Genomic DNA, 23697 nt, shown 5'->3' on the forward strand with positions numbered 1-23697 from the left:
TGCCCGGCTCTGGACCACCATGCCCACCCACACCCTCCTACCCCCAAACCTTGAATACGTCTCTTTTTCTGTTGAACCTACTGACTTTAGGATTGAAACTTTAGGGAATGAAGGACAGAAAGGCAAAGCAAAGGAGCAATTTTACAATTTTTAAAGCATTACCACGATCGCTTCTAACATGAGAAGCTAGATTTTAGACACCGCATAGCATCTTGCACACATCTATATTTAAGAGTTAAGACTGTTCCTGTCCACTAGATACAGCATTCCTTTATCTCTGAGGCATACAGTCTGATATGAAAACAAAAAATTGCCAAGAGCGGCCTTCACATAAAACCAGAAGAAATAGATTGATAGATATGTAAGTTGAGACAGTAGCCAGAGTCATGTGAGGACAAACCGGAAATAACAGGGGTTACACAGAAGTTTCTCTCACTTACACACGGGCAGTACAGAGTTGCTAGTTTCTTGCGACACAGCCATTCCCAACGTGTGAATCCCACCTCATAGTCCAAAAGGGCTGCCTAAGCTTAGCCATCATGTCTATATTCCCCTTAGGAAGATGGAAAGGGGAAGAAAACCCTTCTAAGAAACTGCACTTCCACTTATAATACAGTGATGCCTAAATGCAAAAGAGGTGGATTACAAGTGACCACACGTGAGATAAAATTAGGGGTTTTAAAACCAACAAAGATGGTGCGAACCAAAACCAGCAGACACTCACACTACGCAAATACTTCATTTGAGTGTCACAGAAATAATTCTGCTTACCAAAAAATCCCCTGATAATCCAATATCCTGCCTTAATTTTTCCTAAAATATAACAACTACCTTAATTAAGAAGAAAAAAACTTTGCTCTTCTCCCAGCTAACATTCATAATGAAAGATTTAATAAGAGAAAGTTGAGTTTTTTCAACCCTTTCATTGTCTTTTCTATTATACAAGCATTTAGCAGGAGAGAAAATGAAGTTTGAAAGTTCTTTTTTTTTTTTTAATAGAGAAATGCATGTGTTGCTTCACCTGATCACATTACTATTAATAGATGTATTTTTCTTTCTAATTATTGCTACAGGGCTACATATTAAATAAGAAGGAGAAAAATTAGAACAGAAAAGGCAAAGTTAATAAAAGACCTTTGAGGAAATATTTACGGCAACAATAGCCTCTGGGCTGGGTCCGCTGGGAGGGCAGTTAAGCTGGACAGAATTGAAATCTCAGAATCAATCACAGAGCCTGTGACAGGCAAAGACCAAAGAGCCAGACAAGTATTCAAGCAGCTGCCGCTGCCCTCCACTTGGCCACGCAGAGTCCACTGTGGGTCTTATCCTGACACTGCACTGGTTAAAAAGAAGGGAGAGAAGGTCTACCAACAGAGAATGGGTTATTTAAAAGTACAAAAGCCACCCTAGTCAACCATGTGGGCAAAATGGAACCAGGTCTCCCCACTGGCCTGCCCTGCTACTGACTAACACACTAGGAAATCTCCCCACGCAGGAATATCCTAGCTTCGGGTCCTGCTAGCCATACACTGTCCGGAAGCAGTGGCACCAGAACAATGATGACAAACTGTTATTAAAGGTCCTAAAGCAGTGTTGAACTGTGTTTTGCCCAGGCATTTTCAAAGTAGAATAGACTTCCAAAAGTCAACTAAATAACAGAGAAAATATGCTGGCATACACTGTTAATGCTGCCATGCCCTGGCTCTCATTCTGTCTCGAGCCTTTAGAAATGGTATGTGGGTAGGAAAGGAAAAATTGGGAGATTGGGACTGATTATATACATGCTACTACTATAAAATGATAACTAATAAGGACCTACTGTATGGCACAGGGAACTCTATTCAATACTCCGTAATGACCTATACGGGAGAAGGATCCAAATAAGAGTGGATATATGTGTATATGTATAACTGAATCACTCTGCTCTGCACCTGAAACTAGCACCTTTGTAAATCAACTATACTCCAATATAAAATAAAAACGAGAGCAAATTAAAAAAAAAAAAAGAAATGGTATGTGGGTGAACACTGTATCAGGCCAAAATGAACACATGGGGAAGAAAATTATGAGGAGAGGGTTGTCTGAAGGTGAAGGGCGTGGAGAAGGGTGAGCTAGCTGGTGCTGTGTGTGTGTGTGAGTGATGATGGTTTATTCTCCAGCCAAGGATGGAATTGGCCAGAAAGTGCTAAATGGTCAAAGAAAAACCGGCTGTTTCAGTAACTTCCATGAGAGATCCCTTCAGGCACTCACGGACTGGACATTTACCAGGCACGTTCAGCGTGGCGATGGTGTCTTCCGTGGAGATCTCTGAGAAGTAATGTCAGACGTAGAGAACACTCGTATGGACACCAAGGGGGAGAAGCAGGGTGGGATGAATGGGTGATTAGGATTGACATGTATACACTACTATGTACAAAAGAGACTACTATTTTATACACAGTATACCATTTTATACACAGTATACTATTTTATACATGGTACACAGCTCAGGGAACTCATACTAAGTGCTCTGTGTTGACCTAAATGGAAAGGAAATTAAAATAAAGAGGGGATATATCTATACATATAGCTGATTCACTTTGCTGTAGACACTAATACAATACTATAATGCAACTATACAATAAAAAATTTTTAAATAAATTAAAAATAACTAAGCAAAAGAAATAAAAAATAAAAAGCAGCAGCAATGTCAAGCATACATCCTCATTAGATCGGGACAGTCATGGATTATGCCCAGTGTCCCTCTCAAAACTGTCCTGATTTGAATGATAAGCCACACAGTCCCTCAATTTAGGCAATACAGAATATAGAATTGGACTTGGAAGACATACAGAAGTTGGAGCTTATGGAAGCAGTTCTAGCCTTATTCAAGTGAAGAAACGAAAAACAGGGAAGGTACAGGGCTAGGTGGGCCAGCCAGCATTACAATGGACTAGACTCAGAACAATCAAAGGACCAGCCAACACTCCTAGAAAAAGAAGCATTATGTGTGGATAATGCATGGAAGCAGGTATTATTTCAAATAGGTTCAGCTTTTTTCCCTTCATCGTCTAGTAGACAGCACAAGAGAAAAATGAGCAGGAGGAAATCTACAGCACCAGATGACGACATGGCAGACCTGCTTTCAAAACAATCCAACAAATCACAAAGATGTGCCACTCTGGAAACTGTCTCTCCAGCTTTCAGTCTGGCAAATCAGAAGCAAATTATTCCTCTGGTGGCACTTTAGAAAGGTTTAAAAAGTTCCAGCTTCACAGAATGACATTTATATCCAGAGGAAAAAGCACAGCCTAATGGGAATGATACTTGGAAACGCACGCAGTGACACGGGACTTGAAAGTTTCCGCCATCCTGTGGAAGGCCAGAACTGGGCCTCTCGGTAGCTGAGCTGGTAACGCATCTGCTTGCAATGCAGGAGACCCTGGTTCGATTCCTGGGTCAGGAAGATCCCCTGGAGAAGGGATAGGCTACCCACTCTAGTATTCTTAGAGGGCTTCCCTGGTGGCTCAGTTGGTAAAGAATCCACCCCCAACACAGGAGATCTGGGTTCAATCCCTGGGTTGGGAAGATCCCCTGGTGAAGGAAACAGCTACCCCTCCAGTATTCTGGCCTGGAGAATTCTATGGACGGTATGTATAGTTCATGGGGTTGCAAAGAGTCAGACACAACTGAGCGGCTTTCATTGGCTGATTCCCAAAGAACAATTCTGGAACACTGGTCACCAAAAACTGGACTATAACCATCAGCTCATTTCACCGGCTGCATTCCCCATAGAAGCAATCAGAAAAATACAGCTACCATCAGAAGACAAATAGTCTACCCCTTTTCGACAACTCTTGCGGGATCAAATACTGCATTGGGAGAACAGCCGTACCCTCCCTGAGATGCTCAGAGAGGGTCACTTTTGACTTGTTTTACAATTCCAGGGGGACAACCTTCAAGTTCAGTGCAACTCTATAGATTACACTGCAAACAGTATGCTCTATTCCTCCCAAAGTGGTTGATGGAAAAGAATTCATTTGAACTGAAAATACAGGATGGTTCAAAAGGCTGTTCTGACCACTTTGGGTCCCAAGTCTCCACAATGTGTGACTAAAATGCCTGCCCGTGTCACATGCTAAAGTTATTTCACCCCTGGCAGAAGGATGTAGATTCAGATCTTCTTAAATATGCAGCTTCTGACGATATATTTAAGTGAAGACAGACAATAAAATATTTGATACCAAGATATAGTACAAATATCATATTCATCTACACATCCAGAATCTTAAAAAGTATTTCTTTGAATTTTGTTCGTAATTTAAAACTTCAGAAAAAAAAAAATCCATGGTATAAAAGCTTTCCTTGACTTTGCAACTAAATACTGTGGAGAGGCAGAAGTGTTTTTGTAGCAAGTTTTCAAAACTGGTTACATGACTGAGTCCTATTTGCAGATAAAGGGTCCCTCAACCACAATGACTTGCTTTTTCACTCAACAGAAAGCAATTTATCATATCTGATGATTTTTAAAATGTGACATCTCATTCTATACATAAATAAGAGCAGAGAATTCACATGTACTGAGAATCCCCATAAGCTGATCACTGACTGAGGCTTCTGTGTCTACAGGGACATTAAGTCAAAAGATGCTCGACCCAGAACACTGTGTTACTGACAAGGCAGAACCAACATGCTTCCAGTCCAAACACATCACCTTACAGTCTCTCCTTCAGGAACAAAGACAAAGAAAAACTTTAAATTCTAAAAACCCGGGAGAATTAAAGAGGAAAATACAAGTACACAGTTATTTATTGCTCTCAGGGGATGTGTAGGGTGATATGAATAAATGCTCTGTGAATTACAGACTGTTTGCAAGCACTGTATTTGGTTGGTGTTGACAGACATAGAAAATGCATGAAGACATAGTTACTGTCCTCAAGGAGTTTACTCTGTAACAAGAAAAGTGAAAGTGAAGTTGCTCAGTCATGTCCGACTCTTTGCGACCCCATGGGCTGTAGCCTACCAGGCTCCTCTGTTCAGGGGATTTTCCAGGCAGGAATACTGGACTGGGTTGCCATTTCCTTCTCCAGAGGATCTTCCCAACCCAGGGATCGAACTCGGGTCTCCCGCACTGTAGGCAGACACTTGATGGTCTGAGCCACCAGGGAAGTCTATAATAAGGGGAGGTAACAAAAACCTATGACACATTGTATGCACAGGCCACACCTTTATCCATCCTTCCCCGGTGGACATGTGGGTTGTTCAGAGGCGTATTAGTCACAGAAAGGAATGAAACTGGCTCATCTGGAGAGACGTGAATGGACCCAGAGATTGTCATACAGAGTGAGGTAAGTCAGAAAGAGAGAAACACATGTGTGGACAGCAAGGGGGACGCGGGGGTGGGATGAACTGGGAGCGTGGGGCTGACACACACACTGCGGACACTACGTAGAAACCAGACAACTAATGAGGACCTACCGTGTAGCACAGGGAAGCCTCCTCAGGGCTGTGGCTGGGACGGGAAGGCAGTCCTAGAGGGACGGGATGTATGTGTACACACAGCCGATTCACTCTGCTGGGCAGCAGAAGCGAACACAACACTGTAAAGCAACTATACTCCAGCAAATGTTTAAAAATTAAAAAAAAAATAAATAAATTTTCTTTGTTCATCTCAAAAAAAAAAAAAAAAAAGACCTGTGATACAGGCAGATTAGCAGCACCATAAGGAGGTAAGCTGATAACAAACTCCCATTAAAAAGGAAATGTTGGAAGGTTTTTTTTCAGGCTTCTCCGTCCATGGGATTTCCCAGGCAAGAATACTGGAGTGGGTTGCCATTTCCTTCTCCAGGGGATCTTCCCGACCCAGGAATTGAATCTGGTTTTCCTGCATTACAGGTGGATCCCTCCTCCGACTGAGCCACCATACCTCCTATATCAAAATGTTACGCTGGGCACTGAATCACCACTTATAAGAATCAAAAATGTTAAAGTAGTCATGACAATAATGTTTACCAAACACTTAACATGTGGCTGCCATGGTTCTAAGAATTTTATTACCTCCTTTATTCGTCACAGTAGGAATAGGGCTTCCCTGGTGGCTTAGACGGTAAAGCATCTGCCTGCAATGTGGGAGACCCAGGGAGACCCTGAGTCGGGAAGATCCCCTGGAGAAGGCAATGGCACCCCACTCCGGTCCTCTTGCCTGGAAAATCCCCTCAACGGAGGAGCCTGGTAGGTACAGTCCATGGGGTCGCAAAGAGTCGGACACGACTGAGCGACTTCACTTTCACTCCTCACAGTAACCCTAACAGATATAGCACTGTTATTCTCTGCCTCCCTCCCAATTTTGGGTGAGAGAAATGAGATCCAGAGAGGTTAGGCAACCTGCTCACAGTTTCAGCTCTAGTAAACAGAGAAGATTCTTTACAAGCCGTCTCCAAACGAGAATCTGATTAACTCTGACTGTACTTTTCTACAAGCCAAACAAATCCAGCAAATACCCACAAAGAGAAGACTGTATATATCATTTTAAGATGCCCAAAAGATAACACCTGGACTTGAAGTAAAAAAAAAAAGTCTTTCCAGCATCTAGGAAAAAAAGACAGAAGAAAATAAAATCAGATCATTAGACTTCTGGACAGCAAGGCTTTACACCAAAGAAAACAGGATAACACACTAACAATACTCCAGGAAATAAATTATGAGTCTTCAGTTAAGTCTGACTTCCAAGTAAAAAAGGCCCAAGCTTTAATCTACTATCAATAGGCACAACTCTGGTGATTAGGCTTCCGGTGGCTCAAATGGTAAAGAACTTGCCTGCAATGTAGGAGACCCTGGTTCAATCCCTGGGTTGGGAAGATCCCCTGGAGAAAGAAACGGCTACCCACTCCAGTATTCTTGCCTGGAGAATCTCATGGACAGAAGAACCTGGTGGGCTACAGTCCGTGGGATTGCAAAGAGTCGGACACAATTGAATGACTAACACTTTCACTGGTGACATTATCCTCTTGAGTGCTCCTGAGCAATCTACCAGTGTACACGTTTCAGACATTCAACATGATTAGAGATACTGACCTGAGGGCTATCTGATCAGCATGATGAGCATGAAAGACACAAGTTCCTGGGTGGTGGGTTCTTACCGAGGGAACCTGAGTGGAAGCAACACATGTCCCTTCCAGACCGAGACCCTCAAGGCTGCAGGTCTGCCAAGACCTCTGAGTGCTGGCTGCCCAGCTCTGAGCCAGCAGATGCGGACAACGCCCTGTGTGGCACAGAGAAAGGAACAGAAGGAAGTGGAGATCCGTGAAGGCTACCAGGAGCAGAGATGCTCGCTGACCTACAACACTCATCCTAGGCTGTGCTGTGAAGGAGAAAACACTTTTAAAATTCTTTAAGCCAGGGGTCCCCAATCCTCAGGCCATGAACCATGTACCAGGTACACGGCCAGTGGAATTTCCTAAGTGACAGAGCAAGGAAGCTTTTGTTATGTTGATGAGATGACTTCTGGAAGCTAGCAGCCAGGGCAGCCAGACCTGTGATGAGAGGACTGGAACCACCCTGGCCAATCAATTCTTTCTAACTTGGTCTACAGAGTCAGTGCAACCAACTCCAAGGAAAATCACAGCACATTTATTTTATGAATGTCGACAAACTGAACCTAAAAGTGATATGGAAAGGCAAAAGGCTCCAAGTAGCCAATAAAATACTGAAAAAGAAAAACTCAGAAAATTGTCATGTCCCAACACAAAACTTACTATATATAGCCACAGCCAACAATGGGTGAAAAAACAAATAGACCAATGAAACATTAGAGAAGCAAGAAGTAGACTCACACAGATACAATCAACTGGTCTCTGACAAGGGAGCGAAGGCAACTCAATGGGAAAAGGACAATGTTTTCAATCAATGGCTGGAACTTGACATCTACATAAGGAGAAAAAAGAAGAAAGAACCTAGACACAGAACTTACAACTCTGAGAAATATTAACTCAAAGTGGTTCACTCTCTTAATTGTAAAATGTAAAAGCATAAAGTACTAGAGGGAAAATCTAGGCAGTCCTTGGCCTGGTAATGATGTCTTAGATACAACACTAAAAGCATTATCAGGGAAAAAAAGAAAGAAAAAAGGTGTGTTACCTGGTTGGGAATTCATTAAAATTAAAAACACTTCTCCTCTGTAAAAGACAATGTTAATAAAATGGAAAGGAGAGCCACAGACTGAGACAGAAGTTTTTGCAAAACACATATCTGATATATAGGACATCTTTGTAAAATACACCAAGAAATTTTAAATTCAACAATAAGAAAGCAAACAACCCAATTAAAAAATGGCCCAAAATTCATACTATGTGCAAGTATCAAGTCACGAAGCACTACACCTGAAACAACTATTGTACATCAACTATATTTCAATAAAAAATAATAATTTTATTTAAAGCATAACAGAAAAGAAAACCTACACAAAATAGACTTTACTTAAAAAAAAAATAGGCCAAAGACCTTAATAGACACCAAACAGAAGACAAACAGATGGCAAACAAATATATGAAGATTTTCCACATCACCTGCCATGAGAGAACTACACAATAAAACAATGAGATTGAGTCAATTCCTAGGCTGATTGATGGTAAGTCCAGGGTTCCCAAGGAGGATAAAGGGGTCTGGGGTTCCGTAAGTGGAGATAGGAGTCTGGAATTCTCAAGGAGGAGAAAAGGACAAACTTTTTTTCCTCTACATTCCTTCAGTTCAGTCACTCAGTTGTGTCCGACTCTTTGCGACCCCATGAACTGCAGCACACCAGGCCTCCCTGTCCATCACCAACTCCTGGAGTTTACTCAAACTCATGTCCATCGAGTCGGTGACGCCACCCAGCCATCTCATCCTCTGTCGCCCCCTTCTCCTCCTGCCCCCAATCCCTCCTAGCATCAGGGTCTTTTCCAATGAGTCAACTCTTCGCATGAGGTGGCCAAAGTACTGGAGTTTCAGCTTCAGCATCAGTCCTTCCAATGAACACCCAGGACTGATCTCCTTTAGGATGGACTGGCTGGATCTCCTTGCAGTCCAAGGGACCCTTAGTCAATTACACAACTAAGTTTAAACTCTGTACCAGGGATTATACAACAACAATGTATCCCGCTGGAGGACAGTTTCTCCTTCCCCAAAACCTTCTGACTAATCCTGATATCCTAGAATGTATATTATGGGAGTGGGTCTGGTAGGATCTTTCTATTGTTAAATTCTAAAATTGTTATCCTAAAATGTAAATTGTTGGAGTGGGTCTGGTAAAGTTTTCACAAACTTGAGACATTCTTTTGATTCATTGTAATAACTAATTAAAAAGTATATAACTCCCTTGCTAACACTAGAGGGGGGGCATACTCTCCATCTCCCTTCTGTTGTCTGCGTCAAAAGCTATCTCTTTTATACTTTAACAAAACTTTATTACACAAAAGCTCTGAGTGATCAAGCCTTGTCTCTGGCCACAGATTGAATTCTTCTCTTCCAGAGGCCAAGAACCCTGGCGTCTTTCATGGTTCAGCAACAATCTTTCAAGATACTGCTACTAGCCTATTAGGATGGCCAAAATCAAGAACACTGACAACACGAAATATTGAGAAGAATATGGAGCAACAGGAACTCTTATTCATGGCTGGGGGACGTATGTATGATTGGAAGTCCGTGTGTTGGTTTCTTAGGACACCAAACGTATTCTTAGCATACAATCCAGCAGTTGTACTCCTTTGCCCAAAGGAGTCAAAGAACCACGTTCACACAAAAATCTGCACATGGATGTTTATAGCAGCTTTACTCATAATAGACAAAATTTGAAAACAACCAAGATATCCTTCAATAGGTGAAAGGATAAACAAAGTGTGATGCATCCAGACAATGGAATTTTAGTCAATAATAAAAATATACAAGTTATCAAGCCAAGAAAAGACACAGAGGAACCTGAAACGAATATGGCTAAGTCAAAGAAGTCTTTCTTTAAAGGTTACGTACTATACGGCTTCAACTATGTCACATTGTAGAACACGCAAAACTAGAAAGACATAAAATTTCAGTGGCTGCCTGGGGTTTGGTGTCAGGTAAGTAGGAAGAGAGGGGGAAAAAAACCACAAAGGGTATTCAGGGCAGTGAAACTACTCTGTAGGACACTATGCATCTGTTAAAAGCCACTGAGTGCCTATGTTTCTGCTTTGCAAATAGGTTCATTTGTTCAATTTTTCTAGATTCCACACATAGGCAGTAATAAACGATGTTTGTTTCTCTCTTTCTGGCTTGTTTCACTCCATCTCTAGGTCCATCCACATCTCTGCAAATGGCACAACTTCATCCTTTTATGGCTGAATAATATTCCACTGCATGTATGTACCACGTCTTCTTTATCTTTTCCTCTGCTGATGGACACTTAAGTTGCTTCCATGTCCTGGATATTGTAAGTGGTGCTGCAATGAACACTGGGGGGCATGTATCTTGGAATTATGTTTTCTACAGCTATATACCCAGGAATGGGATTGCTGGGTCACATAGATGATTCACTTTGTACAGCAGAAACACTACGCAGTAAAGCAATTAGACTCTAATAAATTTTTTAAGGCCATCACGTATCACAACACAGAGAGCAGACAACAATGTAAACTGCGAATTTTAGTTAATAATGTATCAATCATCAACTGTAACAAAAGTACCACTCCAATGCCAGATTTTAACAACAGGGGAAACCGTGGAGGTTTAATAACAGGGAAAACTTGTAAAAAATGAAGTATGATTTTTTTTTAAAAAAAAAAAAAAAGGAGGAGAATGGGGAGAGAACACGCACGAAACAACTGTTTTCAGCAATATCTTGGTGGCAATATCCGCACTGTTAATTGTGTGTAACTGACCAGTTGTGTGTAAGGTACCAAAAAAGCAACTGTGAGATAGTCTTAACATCATGAGCATCCTTGAGAATCAGGATTCTCCGAGTGGCAGAAAAGCAGAGACACGGCATTGAAGAAGTTCAGTAAAAGCACTGTCATTTGCAGAGTCATATTTGAACTGGACCCACCAGTACGAAGTCTTTAGATATTTTAGTCTTTACATAGTGGACACAGGGGTGGGGAAGGAGATGGGATGAATTGAGAGAGTAGCATAGACATATATACACTACCATGTGTAAAACAGATAGCTGGTGGGAAGCTCCCATATAGCACAGGGGACTCAGCTTGGTGCTCTGTGGGTGATCTACAGGGGTGGGATGGGATATACACACATACACACACACACACACACACACACACACACACACACACATATGTACAAATATGGCTGATTCATTTCTGAGAAACCAACACAACATTATAAAGCAATTACACGCCAATAAAAAAGGAATGCTATTAAGCCTTTGCTAGTCATTTATGTTTCAAATATTTCCCCCCATATTTGGGACTCTTGCTTCCATTTTAAAGCGTGTCCAAGGGCACACCCCACGACCCAGTAACTCCACCCCTAACCTGTAACCAACAGAAAGGAACGTGTGTGCTGACAAGACCACAGCAGCAGCACTGGTGACAGCCCTGGCCTGGTAGCCCCCAAACATCCATCAACAGCAGAACACACGTGGGGACTTGGGCCATCACACCCTAAATGTTACCCAGCATCACGACACAAATGAACCTCAGGAATAAGAGGCTGAGCGTGAGAACCAGACAGCGGAGTGCGTGCTGTAAGCCCTCCTTCCTTTGAATGATGCCGATCAACTGGCAAAGGAAATCTTCGCTGTCAAGAGTCAGGACCCTGTCTTGAGGGGCGAGTGGCTAGGAGGTGCCGATTGCCTTCAGTTTCCTGGTTTGGAGATCTGTCACGCTATACTATCAGGTGTGCAATTCCCCACAGGAACACTCTGATAAAGGCATTGTGAAAGGGAGCTTTTTAAAAAAGAACATGTGAGTGTCTGAGGAAGAAGACTGCTGTTTCCTGAGCCCAGTCCGCTGGAGCGTGGGAAGGTCAGATCCCTGAACACACTCCTCGATGGACACGGAATCAGCAGCCCACACAGCTCAGGGAGGCGGCTTCTGGAGCCAGCAAGCACTCACTGGATGCTTGCTGAATTAGTGGTTTCATCTTTGTATGTGCACCTGACTCTCGAAAATGTTAGTGACATAAGAGAGGGAAGAAAGCGTGAGCTGCAGCCCAGCTTTGGAAGCCTGACCGCCTGGCTTCACGTCTGCTGCTTATGAGTGTACTAATGCTTAAATACTTATTAGTGTGCTCAAGTTCCCGAAATCTCTGGGCCCTCAGCTGCAAACTGGATACGGAGAACAATGACGATGATGACAACAATCCTAATGGAGCCGTGGGGTTTAAGACAAATAATCCAGGGACTTTCCTGGTGATCCGGTGACTAAGACTCTTCTCTCCCAGTGCAGGCGGCCTGGGTACCATCCCTGGTGAGGGAATGAGATCCCACATGCTGCAACTAAGATCGAAGATCCTGTGTGTCCAACAAAAGACTAGGCATAGCCAAATAATATTAAGAAAAAAGAAAAAGAAATAATCTATATGCAGAACTGCACACAATGCCTGGCATATGATAAGCAGTGTGTGCGCGTATGGATTAATATACTCTTGTATATAGCTTCAGTTACCTATTATTTTTATCCTTCTAGTAAAGACTGTACAACTTGAAGAATACATAATAGGCTGCATAGGCATCTTTTACAAAGCCTGAAGATGGAAATATTCACAGCTATAAAAAATCAACTGTCTTGCCTATGCAAACATTTGCACAACAACCATTTGAATACTGAGGTTGCAAACCATGTCACCAATTTCTGCCTATTTCTGCGCTATGCTCTGAAAAACCAAGTGTCCAAGACCCTCTCCAATTCACTACCTGGTCTGAGGTGTGCTTCTCATTAGCCCACTTTATGCTTAAGAACTGTTCAGAGTCTGGAGGCACCATTAACATATACGCACAGAAACGTAGTAAGTGAAAAGGCTCTTGATGAATGACAGGTAAACTGCAACTACAGTTACCATTTCATGCAACTCAGGTTTATTCTACTGTGATATATGAAGACAGAAAAAATGAATTAGCACATAGTTAAAAAAAAAAAAAACTCATATGTGACTGTTAAAATCCATTAAGAATAATAGTTTTTCACAAAAGCCTTAAGAAACCAGGAGGTTCAGAATTAACCCTGATCAGACAGAGACGAAGTTGCTTCTACTGTTTTCTTCGACAGTTCAAGTCCTACAGCGATGTGATAAACCTGTTTCCAAGCTGGAGGGTTGCAGGAATGATGCATTTTCTTGGCCTAGCACAGTGCTCTTTTTTTTTAATTGGAGGATAACTGCCTTACAATGTTGTGTTTCTGCTATACAACGAAGTGAATCAGCTCTAAGTACACATATATCCCCTTTCTCGATGCTTTTTGTTTCTTAATGCCACAACCTAAATCTGGACTCTCTATTCTATCCCACTGGTCTACATGTCTGTTCTTATACCAATACTACAATTTTTTTTTGGCCATGACACATGGCACGTGGGATCCCAGTTCCCCAGCTAGCGACTGAACTGTATCCCCTGCAGTGGAAACTTGGAATCCTAACCACTGGACCACTGAGAAGGCCCCTAGGACAGTGTTTTTAAAGAATTCTGAAATTGACTGACGTGAGGTGAGCCCCGCCAGTCCAGCTTAACCCTGGAAGCCCTCACGCCTTAAGGCCTGAGCCACACAGCACAAGATTACAGAACACAGCTGTTAGATACACCCAGGTGTGTCTAACATGTGAGGCTGGGATTTTCTCAACCTTCTGTCTGCTCACGTGTGAAACACTGATGATTACTATCTGCACCAGAGGCTGATGTGAGAAGCACTCACGTGTGCACCACTCAGAACCTCTAATGCAGATGTGATGGGCTGATGGTGGCCCTTCAAAGTCCTCTAGGGAAACCCTGACCCCAGGTATCTCAGAGTGAGACTGTACTTGGAGTCAGAACTTTCAAAGCATGATGAAGTAATGAAGCCACCAAGTTGGCCGTAATCCAAGTTGAAGGGCATCGTCTCAGGCATCAGAAGTGGACACAGAGAGGGTCCAGGAATCCATGTCAGCAGAGGCCACGTGAGACACAGACTAAAGGGGGCTGTCTGCAAAGGAAAGAGGCCTCAGAAGAAACCAACCCTGCCGACACTATGGCCTCCAAAACCATCAACAATCACTGTCTGTGGCTGAAGTCCCTGGGTCTGCGGTGTGCTATCCGGCAGCCCTGTTGCTGTTCAGTCGTGTTTAACTCTTTGTGACCCCATGGACTACAGCACACCGCGCTTCCCTGTCCTTCACTAGCTCCCGGAGTTTGCTCAAACTAATGTCCATTGAGTCAGTGACGCCATCCAACCACCTCATCCTCTGTCATTCCCTCCTCCTCCTGCCTTCAATCTTTCCCAGCATCAGGGTCTTTTCCAGTGAGTCAGCTCTTCGAATCAGGTGGCCAAAGTATCCCTATGGAAGCCCTCAGTTCAGTTCAGTTCAGTCACTCAGTCGTGTCCGACTCTTTGCGACCCCATGAACTGCAGCACGCCAGGCCTCCCTGTCCATCACCAATTCCCGGAGTTTACTCAAACTCATGCCCATCGAGTCGAGGATGCCATCCAGCCATCTCATCCTCTGTCGTCCCCTTCTCCTCATGCCCCCAATCCCTCCCAGCATCAGGGTCTTTTCCAAGGAATCAACTCTTCACATCAGGTGGCCAAAGTACTGGAGTTTCAGCTTCAGCATCAGTCCTGCCAATGAACACCCAGGACTGATCTCCTTTAGGATGGACTGGTAGCCCTAGCAGACTAATAAAGTAGATGATGTTATACTATCATTTATCTTTTGGGCTTTATCGATGCCTCAAATCCAAAACACTGTTTTATACTGTTTAGCATCACACACTGATGAAATCTGCCCAAAGGGGACCTGGCAAATTCCATTTCACCCCCGTCTTCCACTGGGAAACATGCTGACTGATCAGCAGCTCTCTGTCCAGAAGACTCTGTGCTGTCAGAGGAGACTCCAGGTCCACAAGGCAGTTCACAAGCCAGCATCAACAATGCTCTGGGCCAGACACTTCACAACAAACTGTCTGGAGGTTTCTCAAACTCTGAGCTTCACAGGTCAAGTGACATAAACGAAGGGATCTCCTGACCTGAAGGAAGAGACGCAATGAGGAGGGAGGAAGCCGAGTGCCCAGGCGGCAGTGGACACTGGGGCAGCAGAGGTTGTATTTAGTCTTCCGAGGGACCTGGAGCAAAATGCAGAGGCTCGGCACTGCCCCCTACTGGCCAGGCACGTCCTCTACATGGACTGCTCTCCCAACATCTCTGTGCTGTTTGGCTGAAACAAATAAACCAACCTGTGCAGACTCGCTATTCAAAGAAGCAACAGACCTTTACGCAATGTAAAAATATCATCTCTAGCTTCTGCTCTATGATGGTGGATCTTGTTATATTTAGACTGGGTTTTCTTTAAACCAGGCTCGTGTACATTTAGGGAAGGGAGAGACGGGGTCTGGTTTTCAAGTACTATTCTTATCAATTCCAGCACTGGTTTTCACAATTAAGAGCTGGCTAGCAAGGCAAAGCAGTGGATGTGATGGCTTCTTATGGTGACAATCTAACTTCTTCAGATCTATTAAATAGGCTACAGTTTTTTTAGAAGAGCTCGTATTAATTTATCACTGGATAATTTAAGAGCATCAGTGAGGAAGAAAGTCCCAGAGAGACTTGATTTACGTACTGTCCATCATGAAAAAAAAAATACACCCAATACTGGCAATTGATGGTAAATAATATTTTAATTATTAACTGAAAAACTGCCAATTTTTGGTTTGCTTTTGATAACCACCTCTTACGCCGAACAGACCCAAGCCCATCACAATCAAAATCCTGTGAAACGCCCTGCTGTCCCCTCAGCGACCCCCTTCAGTGTCTGAGGCTCCGCACGTACCATGTGGGGTCACTCATTTCGCTGCTGACTTGTCACGCTCTCTGTGCCCACCTCACCTTTCCCGGGATTTGAGACAGTGAGACTAGCCGGGAGAGCCCGCCACCAAGAATCTCAGAAATTAAAGAGATATTGTTTTGCATTTTTTACACCATCACAGATAAAACACATGTTTAAATACTAATAATAGAATTCCCTGGTAGTGCAGTGGTTAGGACTCCATGCTTCCACAGCGGGGGGCAGAGGTTCAATCCCAAGTCAGGGAACTAAGATCCTGTATGCCAATGTCTCATACAAAATGTAAAAGTAAAAAATAAATTTTAAGAAGTCCTATCATGATGAAAAATCCCCAACAGGCATCACATTCCTGCGTTAACAACTCCTCCAGATAAGCAAGCCAGGATTACATCTGTTGATTCTTTTGCAGACTCCTTTAGAAAAACAATTCCCTCACAGGCGGTTGATTTTTCTCTTTTAAAATTTACCTGAGAGACATTTAAGTCCTAGCTGGGGTGGGGGGGGGGGGGGGGGGGGGAAACCTGATAAAAGTTTGACCAGAGCGCAATAAATGTGAAGAGATTAAAAAGTCACAAAAGTCTTTAAAGAAATAAAAAACAGTCTCTCTGGCTCCTGAGACTCCCAGGAAGCTGATTACAGGGCCCTTCAAGAGTAACTTTATTATCCGGGTAAAGAGTTGCTGCATGGGAGAGAGTTTCCTCATGAAATCTCTTTAATAAAAAGTACAAAATTATACCATTCCTCCTGGAAGCTTTAAGGAGAATGTGTATGATTACATGCCATGCAGAAAAAAAAGGAAAAGAAATAAAATGAGGGACTCCCCTGATGGTTAAGACTGTACTTCCACTGCAGGGGTTGAAGGTTCAATCCCTAGCCAGGCAACTAAGAGCCCACATGCCACATAGTATGGCCATAAAAATAAAAGGTTTTGAAAAAAAAAGAAAGAAAGAAAATGAGAGATCATTTCAGAGAAACAGTATATGGAAATCCCTGAAAACCCCACCCAAAGGGCTAAAACACAGTAGATTCCATTAAGCTGCATAGAAAACATCAACACGTAGCATACACAGATGTCTTACCTCATCTACCTAACCTAGCTATTCTCAGTTCAGAACAACGACTGTGTCGGGACTGGTTACATCTGAGGCTTACACACTCACTCTGGACATTTGTATGAACAGTTGACAGTCACTGTGTACTCAGTACTGGGCTCGGTGCTAAGCACTTGACATGAAGCCGTGCACTCAGGTCTAAACCAGTGCCAAGTGGGTACTTGCGTTATACTGTGCTAAGTCCCTTCAGCGGTGTCCGACTCTTTGCGACCCTATGAACTGTAGCCCCCCAGGCTCGTCTGTCCATGGGATTCCCCAGGTAAGAACACTGGAGTGGGTTGCCATGCCCTCCTCCAGGGGGTCTTCTGACCTCGGGATCAAACCCTCATCTCTCACGTCTCCTGCTCTGGCAGGAGGGTTCTGTACCACTAGCGCCACCTGTACTTATGTTTCCATCTAATGATGAGGCACTCGAGGCTCAGAAAGGTATGTCATTTCTCTAAAGTAACAAAGTGATAAGATGGACAATCTGAAGCCAGTCTATTCGGCTCCAAGGCCCCACTTGTAAGCACTGGACCATGTCTGCCTCTCAGGGTCAGATCTGACATCCCCAGAACCCGACTGGACTGACAGAAAACTCTAAAACCTGGCTGACGTCTGTCTCCAGCCTAGGAAGTTTTCTTATCAGAAAGCTTTTGGTACCTCAACTCCAAAGTTGCTTTTTTGAAAGGCAATTTACTGCCTTGGAGCAAGGAAAGTGTTGCATTTATAAGACCCAACTTTCCAAGCAGAAACAAAGCCTATTTCCTATGCTTAGAATAAGTATGCAACAGCCACTCTTAGATTCAAGGCTTAATTCCTGCTCTTAGAGAAACTAAAAGTAAAGATAACAAACAGAGGGACTTCCTAATGGCTAAGACTCTGCATTTCCACTGCAGGGGACATAGATTCGATCCGTCAGGAAACTAAGATCCCGTATGCCACACAGTATGGCAAAAATTCTGAAATTAAAATAATAACTAAAAAAAGATAATGAAGGGAAAGCTTGAGATACAATAACCATTCTCTGTCCGTGGAAATAAGCTGTTCCCTGGGTTCAATCCTGATACTAGCACATGAAACCTTGGGGACCTCCCCGGCAGCCCAGCGGTTAGGACTTTACACTTTCACAGCTGTGCCTGGGTTCAATCCCTGGTCGGGGAAGTAAGATCCCACAATCTGAACAGACAAAATAAATTCAAAAAAATAATAAGTAAAACCTCATGAATTCAGTCAGAATTTTATAAGCAAAAGACTATGGGGATCCTTATAGTACAGCTAACATGATCATGCCAAATATTTTAACACCTAAGATATTAAAGTACATGGAGGAAGCATTCTGTACACTACTGACCACTGAGCCCAGTGGAGAGTGGGGTCCTGAAGGCATCCTGGGACCCTCCAGACTCCAGAAGTCAGGGAGTATTTTGCAGAAAGCGGTCACTTCTTAGGTCTAGCCCACTCCAGAGGATGGAGGCAAAGTGTCCAAATTCACTGCCACTAAACTCCCCAAGAAGCACTCTTGCTCTTCCTGAAGAAACTTCTCTGGGAAAATGAGAAGAATGACCTTGCTTTTCAGCACCTAACATTACACAGGAAGCAGCTTTTTCAGGAAGCAAGTGGCTATCTTTTCTTCTTCAATACAAGCCAAGGCTTCAAAGAGATAAAACAACTGAACTGGAATAGCTCCACCACTCTCCTGACTTATAAATATAACATAGAGAACCCTTTTCAAAGCTGAGGAGTACAAAGTTCCTCTAGTGAGAGCAACCTTTTTTCGAGCCCATGAGAGAGACATCCTGAAGAGCAGAAAGCCATGGGGCCAAGGGCACAGCTGAGCCAGGCCTCCTGCTTGCTCCTCAGCATCTTCTTCTGACGCAGCCGTGTGCCTGACGACCACTGTGACCCTACAGGGAGGGGCAGTGAGGGGACACATTGATGTTCCCACCCGTCAGCTCAGCACCTGAGACCCCTGCTCTGTCGCTGCCACCAAGAAGCCACCACCACTGAGAAAGCAACACATTACAGGAGGCTGAGATGCTAACCTTCATGGCCGGTGTCCTCCAAAGGACTAGCAAATGCAAATCACCTACAGTTTTCCATTCTCTGGCCTTCTATAGAGATATATCAATGACACCAACCCCGATCTCTGTTCAAGGCACAAACCTGAAGGCATCTGAGATTGCAATCCCTGGTTTAAAGGAGAGAGTTGCAATAAGATGCCTGTTACAACACTGAAAGCAATACAGTGTTTAAAGTACAGGGGCAGTTAGGGGGAAAGATGGGGAAAGAGATAGTTAGGGAGTCTGAGATTGGCCTGTATACTCTGCTATATTTAAAATGGGTAACCAAAAAGGACCTACTGTATAGCACAGGGAACTCTGTTCAATGTTATGTGGCAGCCTGGATGGGAGAGGAGTTTGGGGGAGAGTGGATACATGTAAATGTATGGTTGAGTTCCTTTGCTGTCCACCTGAGACTATCACAACACTATTAATTGGCTATGCTCCAATACAAAATAAAAACTTAAGGGCAGTAAAAGTGGAGGTGAGAAGTAACATTAGGAAGACAGCACAATAGCACAGGAGGAAGAAACAAAAGCCTGAACTAAGTCAGAAGAAAAAAAAAATGGAAAAAGATAAATGAGTCAAGAAATGCTTAATTATCATGTAACTTTCACATGCAAAAAGAGAATGGAAAATGATTCAGAAATAATTTCCCATTAAAAAACCAAGTGACACATGAAAAGATGCTCAATATCACTAATTATTAGAGAAATGCAAACCAAAACTACAATGAGGTATCACCTCACACTGATCAGAATGGCCATCATCAAAATGTCTCAGTTCAGTTCAGTCGCTCAGTCATGTCCGACTCTTTGCGACCCCAAGAATCGCAGCATGCCAGGCCTCCCTGTCCATCACCAACTCCTGGAGTCTACCCAAACCCATGTCCATCGAGTTGGTGATGCCATCCAGCCATCTCATCCTCTGTTGTCCCCTTCTCTTCCTGCCCCCAATCCTTCTCAGCATTAAGGTCTTTTCCAATGAATCAACTCTTCAATATGTCTACAAACAAACAATAAATGCTGGAGAAGATGTAGAGAAAAGGGAACCCTCCTACACTTCTAGTGGGAATGTAAATTGACAGAGGCACTACAGAGAACAGCCTGGAGGGTCCTTAAAAAGCTAAAAATTGAGCTACCATATGATCCAGCAATCCCACTCCTGGGCTTATAACTGGAGAAAAACATGTTTCAAAAGGATACAATGTTCAGCACTGTGTATAATAGCCAGGACATGGAAGCAACCAAAATGTCCATTGAAAGATGAATGGATAAAGATGTGATACATATATACAATGGAATACTACTCTGCCATGAAAGAGAACGAAATAATGTGATTTGTGGTGACATGGATAGACAATGAGTGATGTCAAACAGAGAAAGACAAATATCATATGATATCAATTTTATGCCGAATCTAAAAAGAAAAAAAAGATACAAATGAACCCATTTACAAAGCAGAGTCACAGATGTAGAAAACTTCCCCAAGAGGGAAGGGGAGGAAAACTAGGAGATGGGGTTTGACATATACTCACTACTATGTACAAGACAACTAATAAGGACCTACTGTATAGCACAGAGAACTCTATTCAGTACTCTATAATGACTTATATGGGAACAGAATCTAAGAAAGGGTGGATGTATGTATCTGTATAACTGAATCACTTTGCCATACAGCAGAAACCAGCACATTATAAATCAGCCATGCTCCAATAAAAATTATTAAAAAAAAAAAAAACAAAAAAAACCCAAGTGGCTATTTAGTAAACTGTGGAAAATCCACCCGAAATCAATCAGCATGGACAAATGATGAGATCCAGCAGCCACAAGTCCGTGTGATTCTTAACCTGGCTCTCGTGCCCGTTTTCCAGCTGAGAGAACAAATCTGATTGCAAGCTTTCTGAGCTAAGCCCTAGACAAGTGCCCTTCACAAGCACCAGGTGGGGTGGACCATCAGAATGTCTCGCACCGCCACGAGAAGTTACTTGTTAAACTGATAAACCCGTCCACCCTCTCTGAGAGGAAGGCCCTCCGGAGAACTTACACAGGCCGTTGACGTCCAGCATGTTAGAGATGCCCCGGTCACTCATGTCCACTTCCGGCTGGTTCTTCTCCCGGCTCTCTTCCACCAACTTTTTCAGAGACTTGGACATGACCTGTACCAAACAACAACAAAGCACGTGGGCGACGGCCAGAAGGGTGCAGGGAGAGAAATGAGGGAGCCCCCGGCTGGCACTCTCCAGCTTTCCCCAGGTCTTGGGAAGTGGGCAGCGGCGGGCAGGGTCTGGGAACAAGGATGGGGGGTGGGGAGCGAGGGACAGAGAAATGGGGACGGTCCAGCACCATTCCTGCCGCGGAGAAGCAAACACAACTGCAACCACACACACACACTCACTGCGGAGGGCTGCACCTAATAGGCACAAACTACAGGCTTCTGCAGGGCTCACTCCGGTGGCCGGCGAGAGATGCGCTCGGTCGGTGCAAAACGAGCACCCAAACGAGGAACACGCCCTGTCCCGGCACTCCGCGCAGGCGCACATCGGACCGCTAGCAACTCCAGGCCCCGCCCGCGCCCGGCCCTTCCCTAATTAGGAGACCGGCTTACTAGACGTGGCTCAGGGCGAGGCTCCGCCCATAAAAGAATGCGTGCCCTGCGGCTAGCCAATCATGTATGCTGTTCGGCCTGGAGACTCCGCCCCACCCGTGGTTAGTGCCCCGCCCCCCAGGTTAGGCTTCCGATCCTAAAGAAGCCGATGCGTGCGCAGGCTCAATTTGTAGATGGAAGTCAGCGTGCTGTGGGCGGAATCAGGGAAGTCTGGGCCGGGGTTCAGGCTGGGTCAGAGGCAAGTGACAAGTCAATATTCTCTCACTGTGCTATTTCTTTAACTTACTGGAAGTTGCTACCCTGAATCCTTTCCCCACAGTTGTACCTCGCGGTATATTTTGAGCTCCTGAAAGCAAGAATTTTCTGATGGTGCGTGTGTCCCTGGTGTCCAGGTCTCAATCATGGAGCCTTGAGTCACAGGACATGGAATAGACATATGATAAATACGTGACCCCTCTGTTCTTATGCTATGGCATAGCTTAGTTTGCTTTCTGTTGAATGATGATTTCCTCGAACAATTTTGTGTTTTTGTTTTTTGTTTTTAACTAGAATTTGTGTTTTTTTTTCTTCTTGTAACCTTAAGCTTTTCATTACTCTCCACTGTTTGAAATCCAATGGATTCTTCCTGAAGACTTTAGGAACCTACTAATATACTGCTATAACTTGGACTGATTTTTTGTCCTTCCAGCTGAGAGATTGTAACTTTTTAAAACTTGGTTCCTGGGTTTAAACAGACATTTCTCGTAGGCACCTTGCTGAGTAGCTACTCTCAAGTAACCTTCTCTAAAAGGATGTATAAGAGGCACAGATGTTAAGTAGTTGCATGTTTTAAATGTCCTTTTTCTGCCCACGCTCCGCATGGAATTCTAGGTTCAAAATTAGTTTCTCTTAAATCTCAATGGCATAGTTCCAGTGACTTCTGCTTTCGATGTTGATGCCCAGAAACGTCTCCTTAAATCTTTGCAGTAAACTATTTTTTTCCCTTGAGAAGCACTTGTGATCTTTTTATTATTCATAACCGTAATCTCTCTGATGGAAGCTCTTTTTTTGTTTAATCTGTTCAGTGCTCATTGGGTCGTTTTCAGAGGATGATTCATTTCTCTCTTCCTCTCTGGAAATTGTTTTCAGTTATTCTTTTGAAATTTCCTACCATTTTCTATGATTTATCACTCTTGGAAATCTTCGTCATATGGCAGCTTCCTAGGACAGTTTTCAGTAGCTGGGGTTTTTTTCTCCCACTTATATATTTAACACCCCCCCCCCCACACACACACACACAGAGACACACACACTTTTTTAACTTAACATTCTGGAAGATTTTCTGTATTTTATCTTGCAAAGATATTAAATTTTTTAAAAAATATTAAATTTTTAAAAGTTGTTTTGACTATTAATGAAATATGCTTCTTAAGCCCTCCTTGTTTAATAGTGCCCTGCTTTTATTTCATGAATGCACACTCTTCTCAAATATCTCTGAGGACAGCAATTTTTAAACCTTTCTTCTATTTACTAAATTGTTTCCTCATGTCCCACTTTTTGTTAGTTTTTCTAGTTCTTTCCCATTCCGGCTGCTGTAACTTTTCCTCTGTCTGCTGACTCCTAGTTTTCCTTTTGTATTTAAGCATGAAACCTGAGCTGATTTTTCTAACTAGCTGTTGTGCTGTACTTCCTCCTTTATTGTTAATGTGTATTTGTTTCCCTCTTAGGTCATCATTAATTTTCCTGGGCTATTTGTTAAATTTCTTCATAGGTTAGAAGATGGTCCTCACAAGGCTGCTTCCCCATGTTCGCATTCACTTCCAATTTCCCAGAAATTCATTTTCACTCCCTTATAACCTTCTTCCATTCTTTTCACTTTTCACCAGTACAGTTCTTAATGAAATATGTCCCTAAGTTCCAGATTTTTATAACATGGAAACAGGACCGGCTTCCTGGATATGCAAACTGTACACGGTGATAGAAAACTC

The 23697-nt window shown here is 43.3% G+C and overlaps 1 protein-coding gene across 1 annotated transcript in view; it reads right to left on the bottom strand.

Annotated features, from left to right (window-relative positions):
* Positions 1-21681, bottom strand: part of RSU1 (Ras suppressor protein 1) — a 202372-nt gene extending 180691 nt beyond the window's left edge. Inside the window, exons 1-2 of the mRNA XM_043885150.1 lie at positions 21521-21681; positions 21170-21281 (exon numbers count right to left, since the gene is read on the bottom strand). Of these exons, the coding sequence (XP_043741085.1) occupies positions 21170-21278 (109 nt within the window). The 5' untranslated portion in view covers positions 21279-21281; positions 21521-21681. The remainder of the gene's footprint in view (positions 1-21169; positions 21282-21520) is intronic.
* Between the last annotated feature and the right edge of the window lie 2016 nt (positions 21682-23697).

Source organism: Cervus elaphus, chromosome 23 (assembly GCF_910594005.1).
Source record: "Cervus elaphus chromosome 23, mCerEla1.1, whole genome shotgun sequence".
In the NCBI taxonomy this organism is placed as follows: domain Eukaryota; kingdom Metazoa; phylum Chordata; class Mammalia; order Artiodactyla; family Cervidae; genus Cervus; species Cervus elaphus.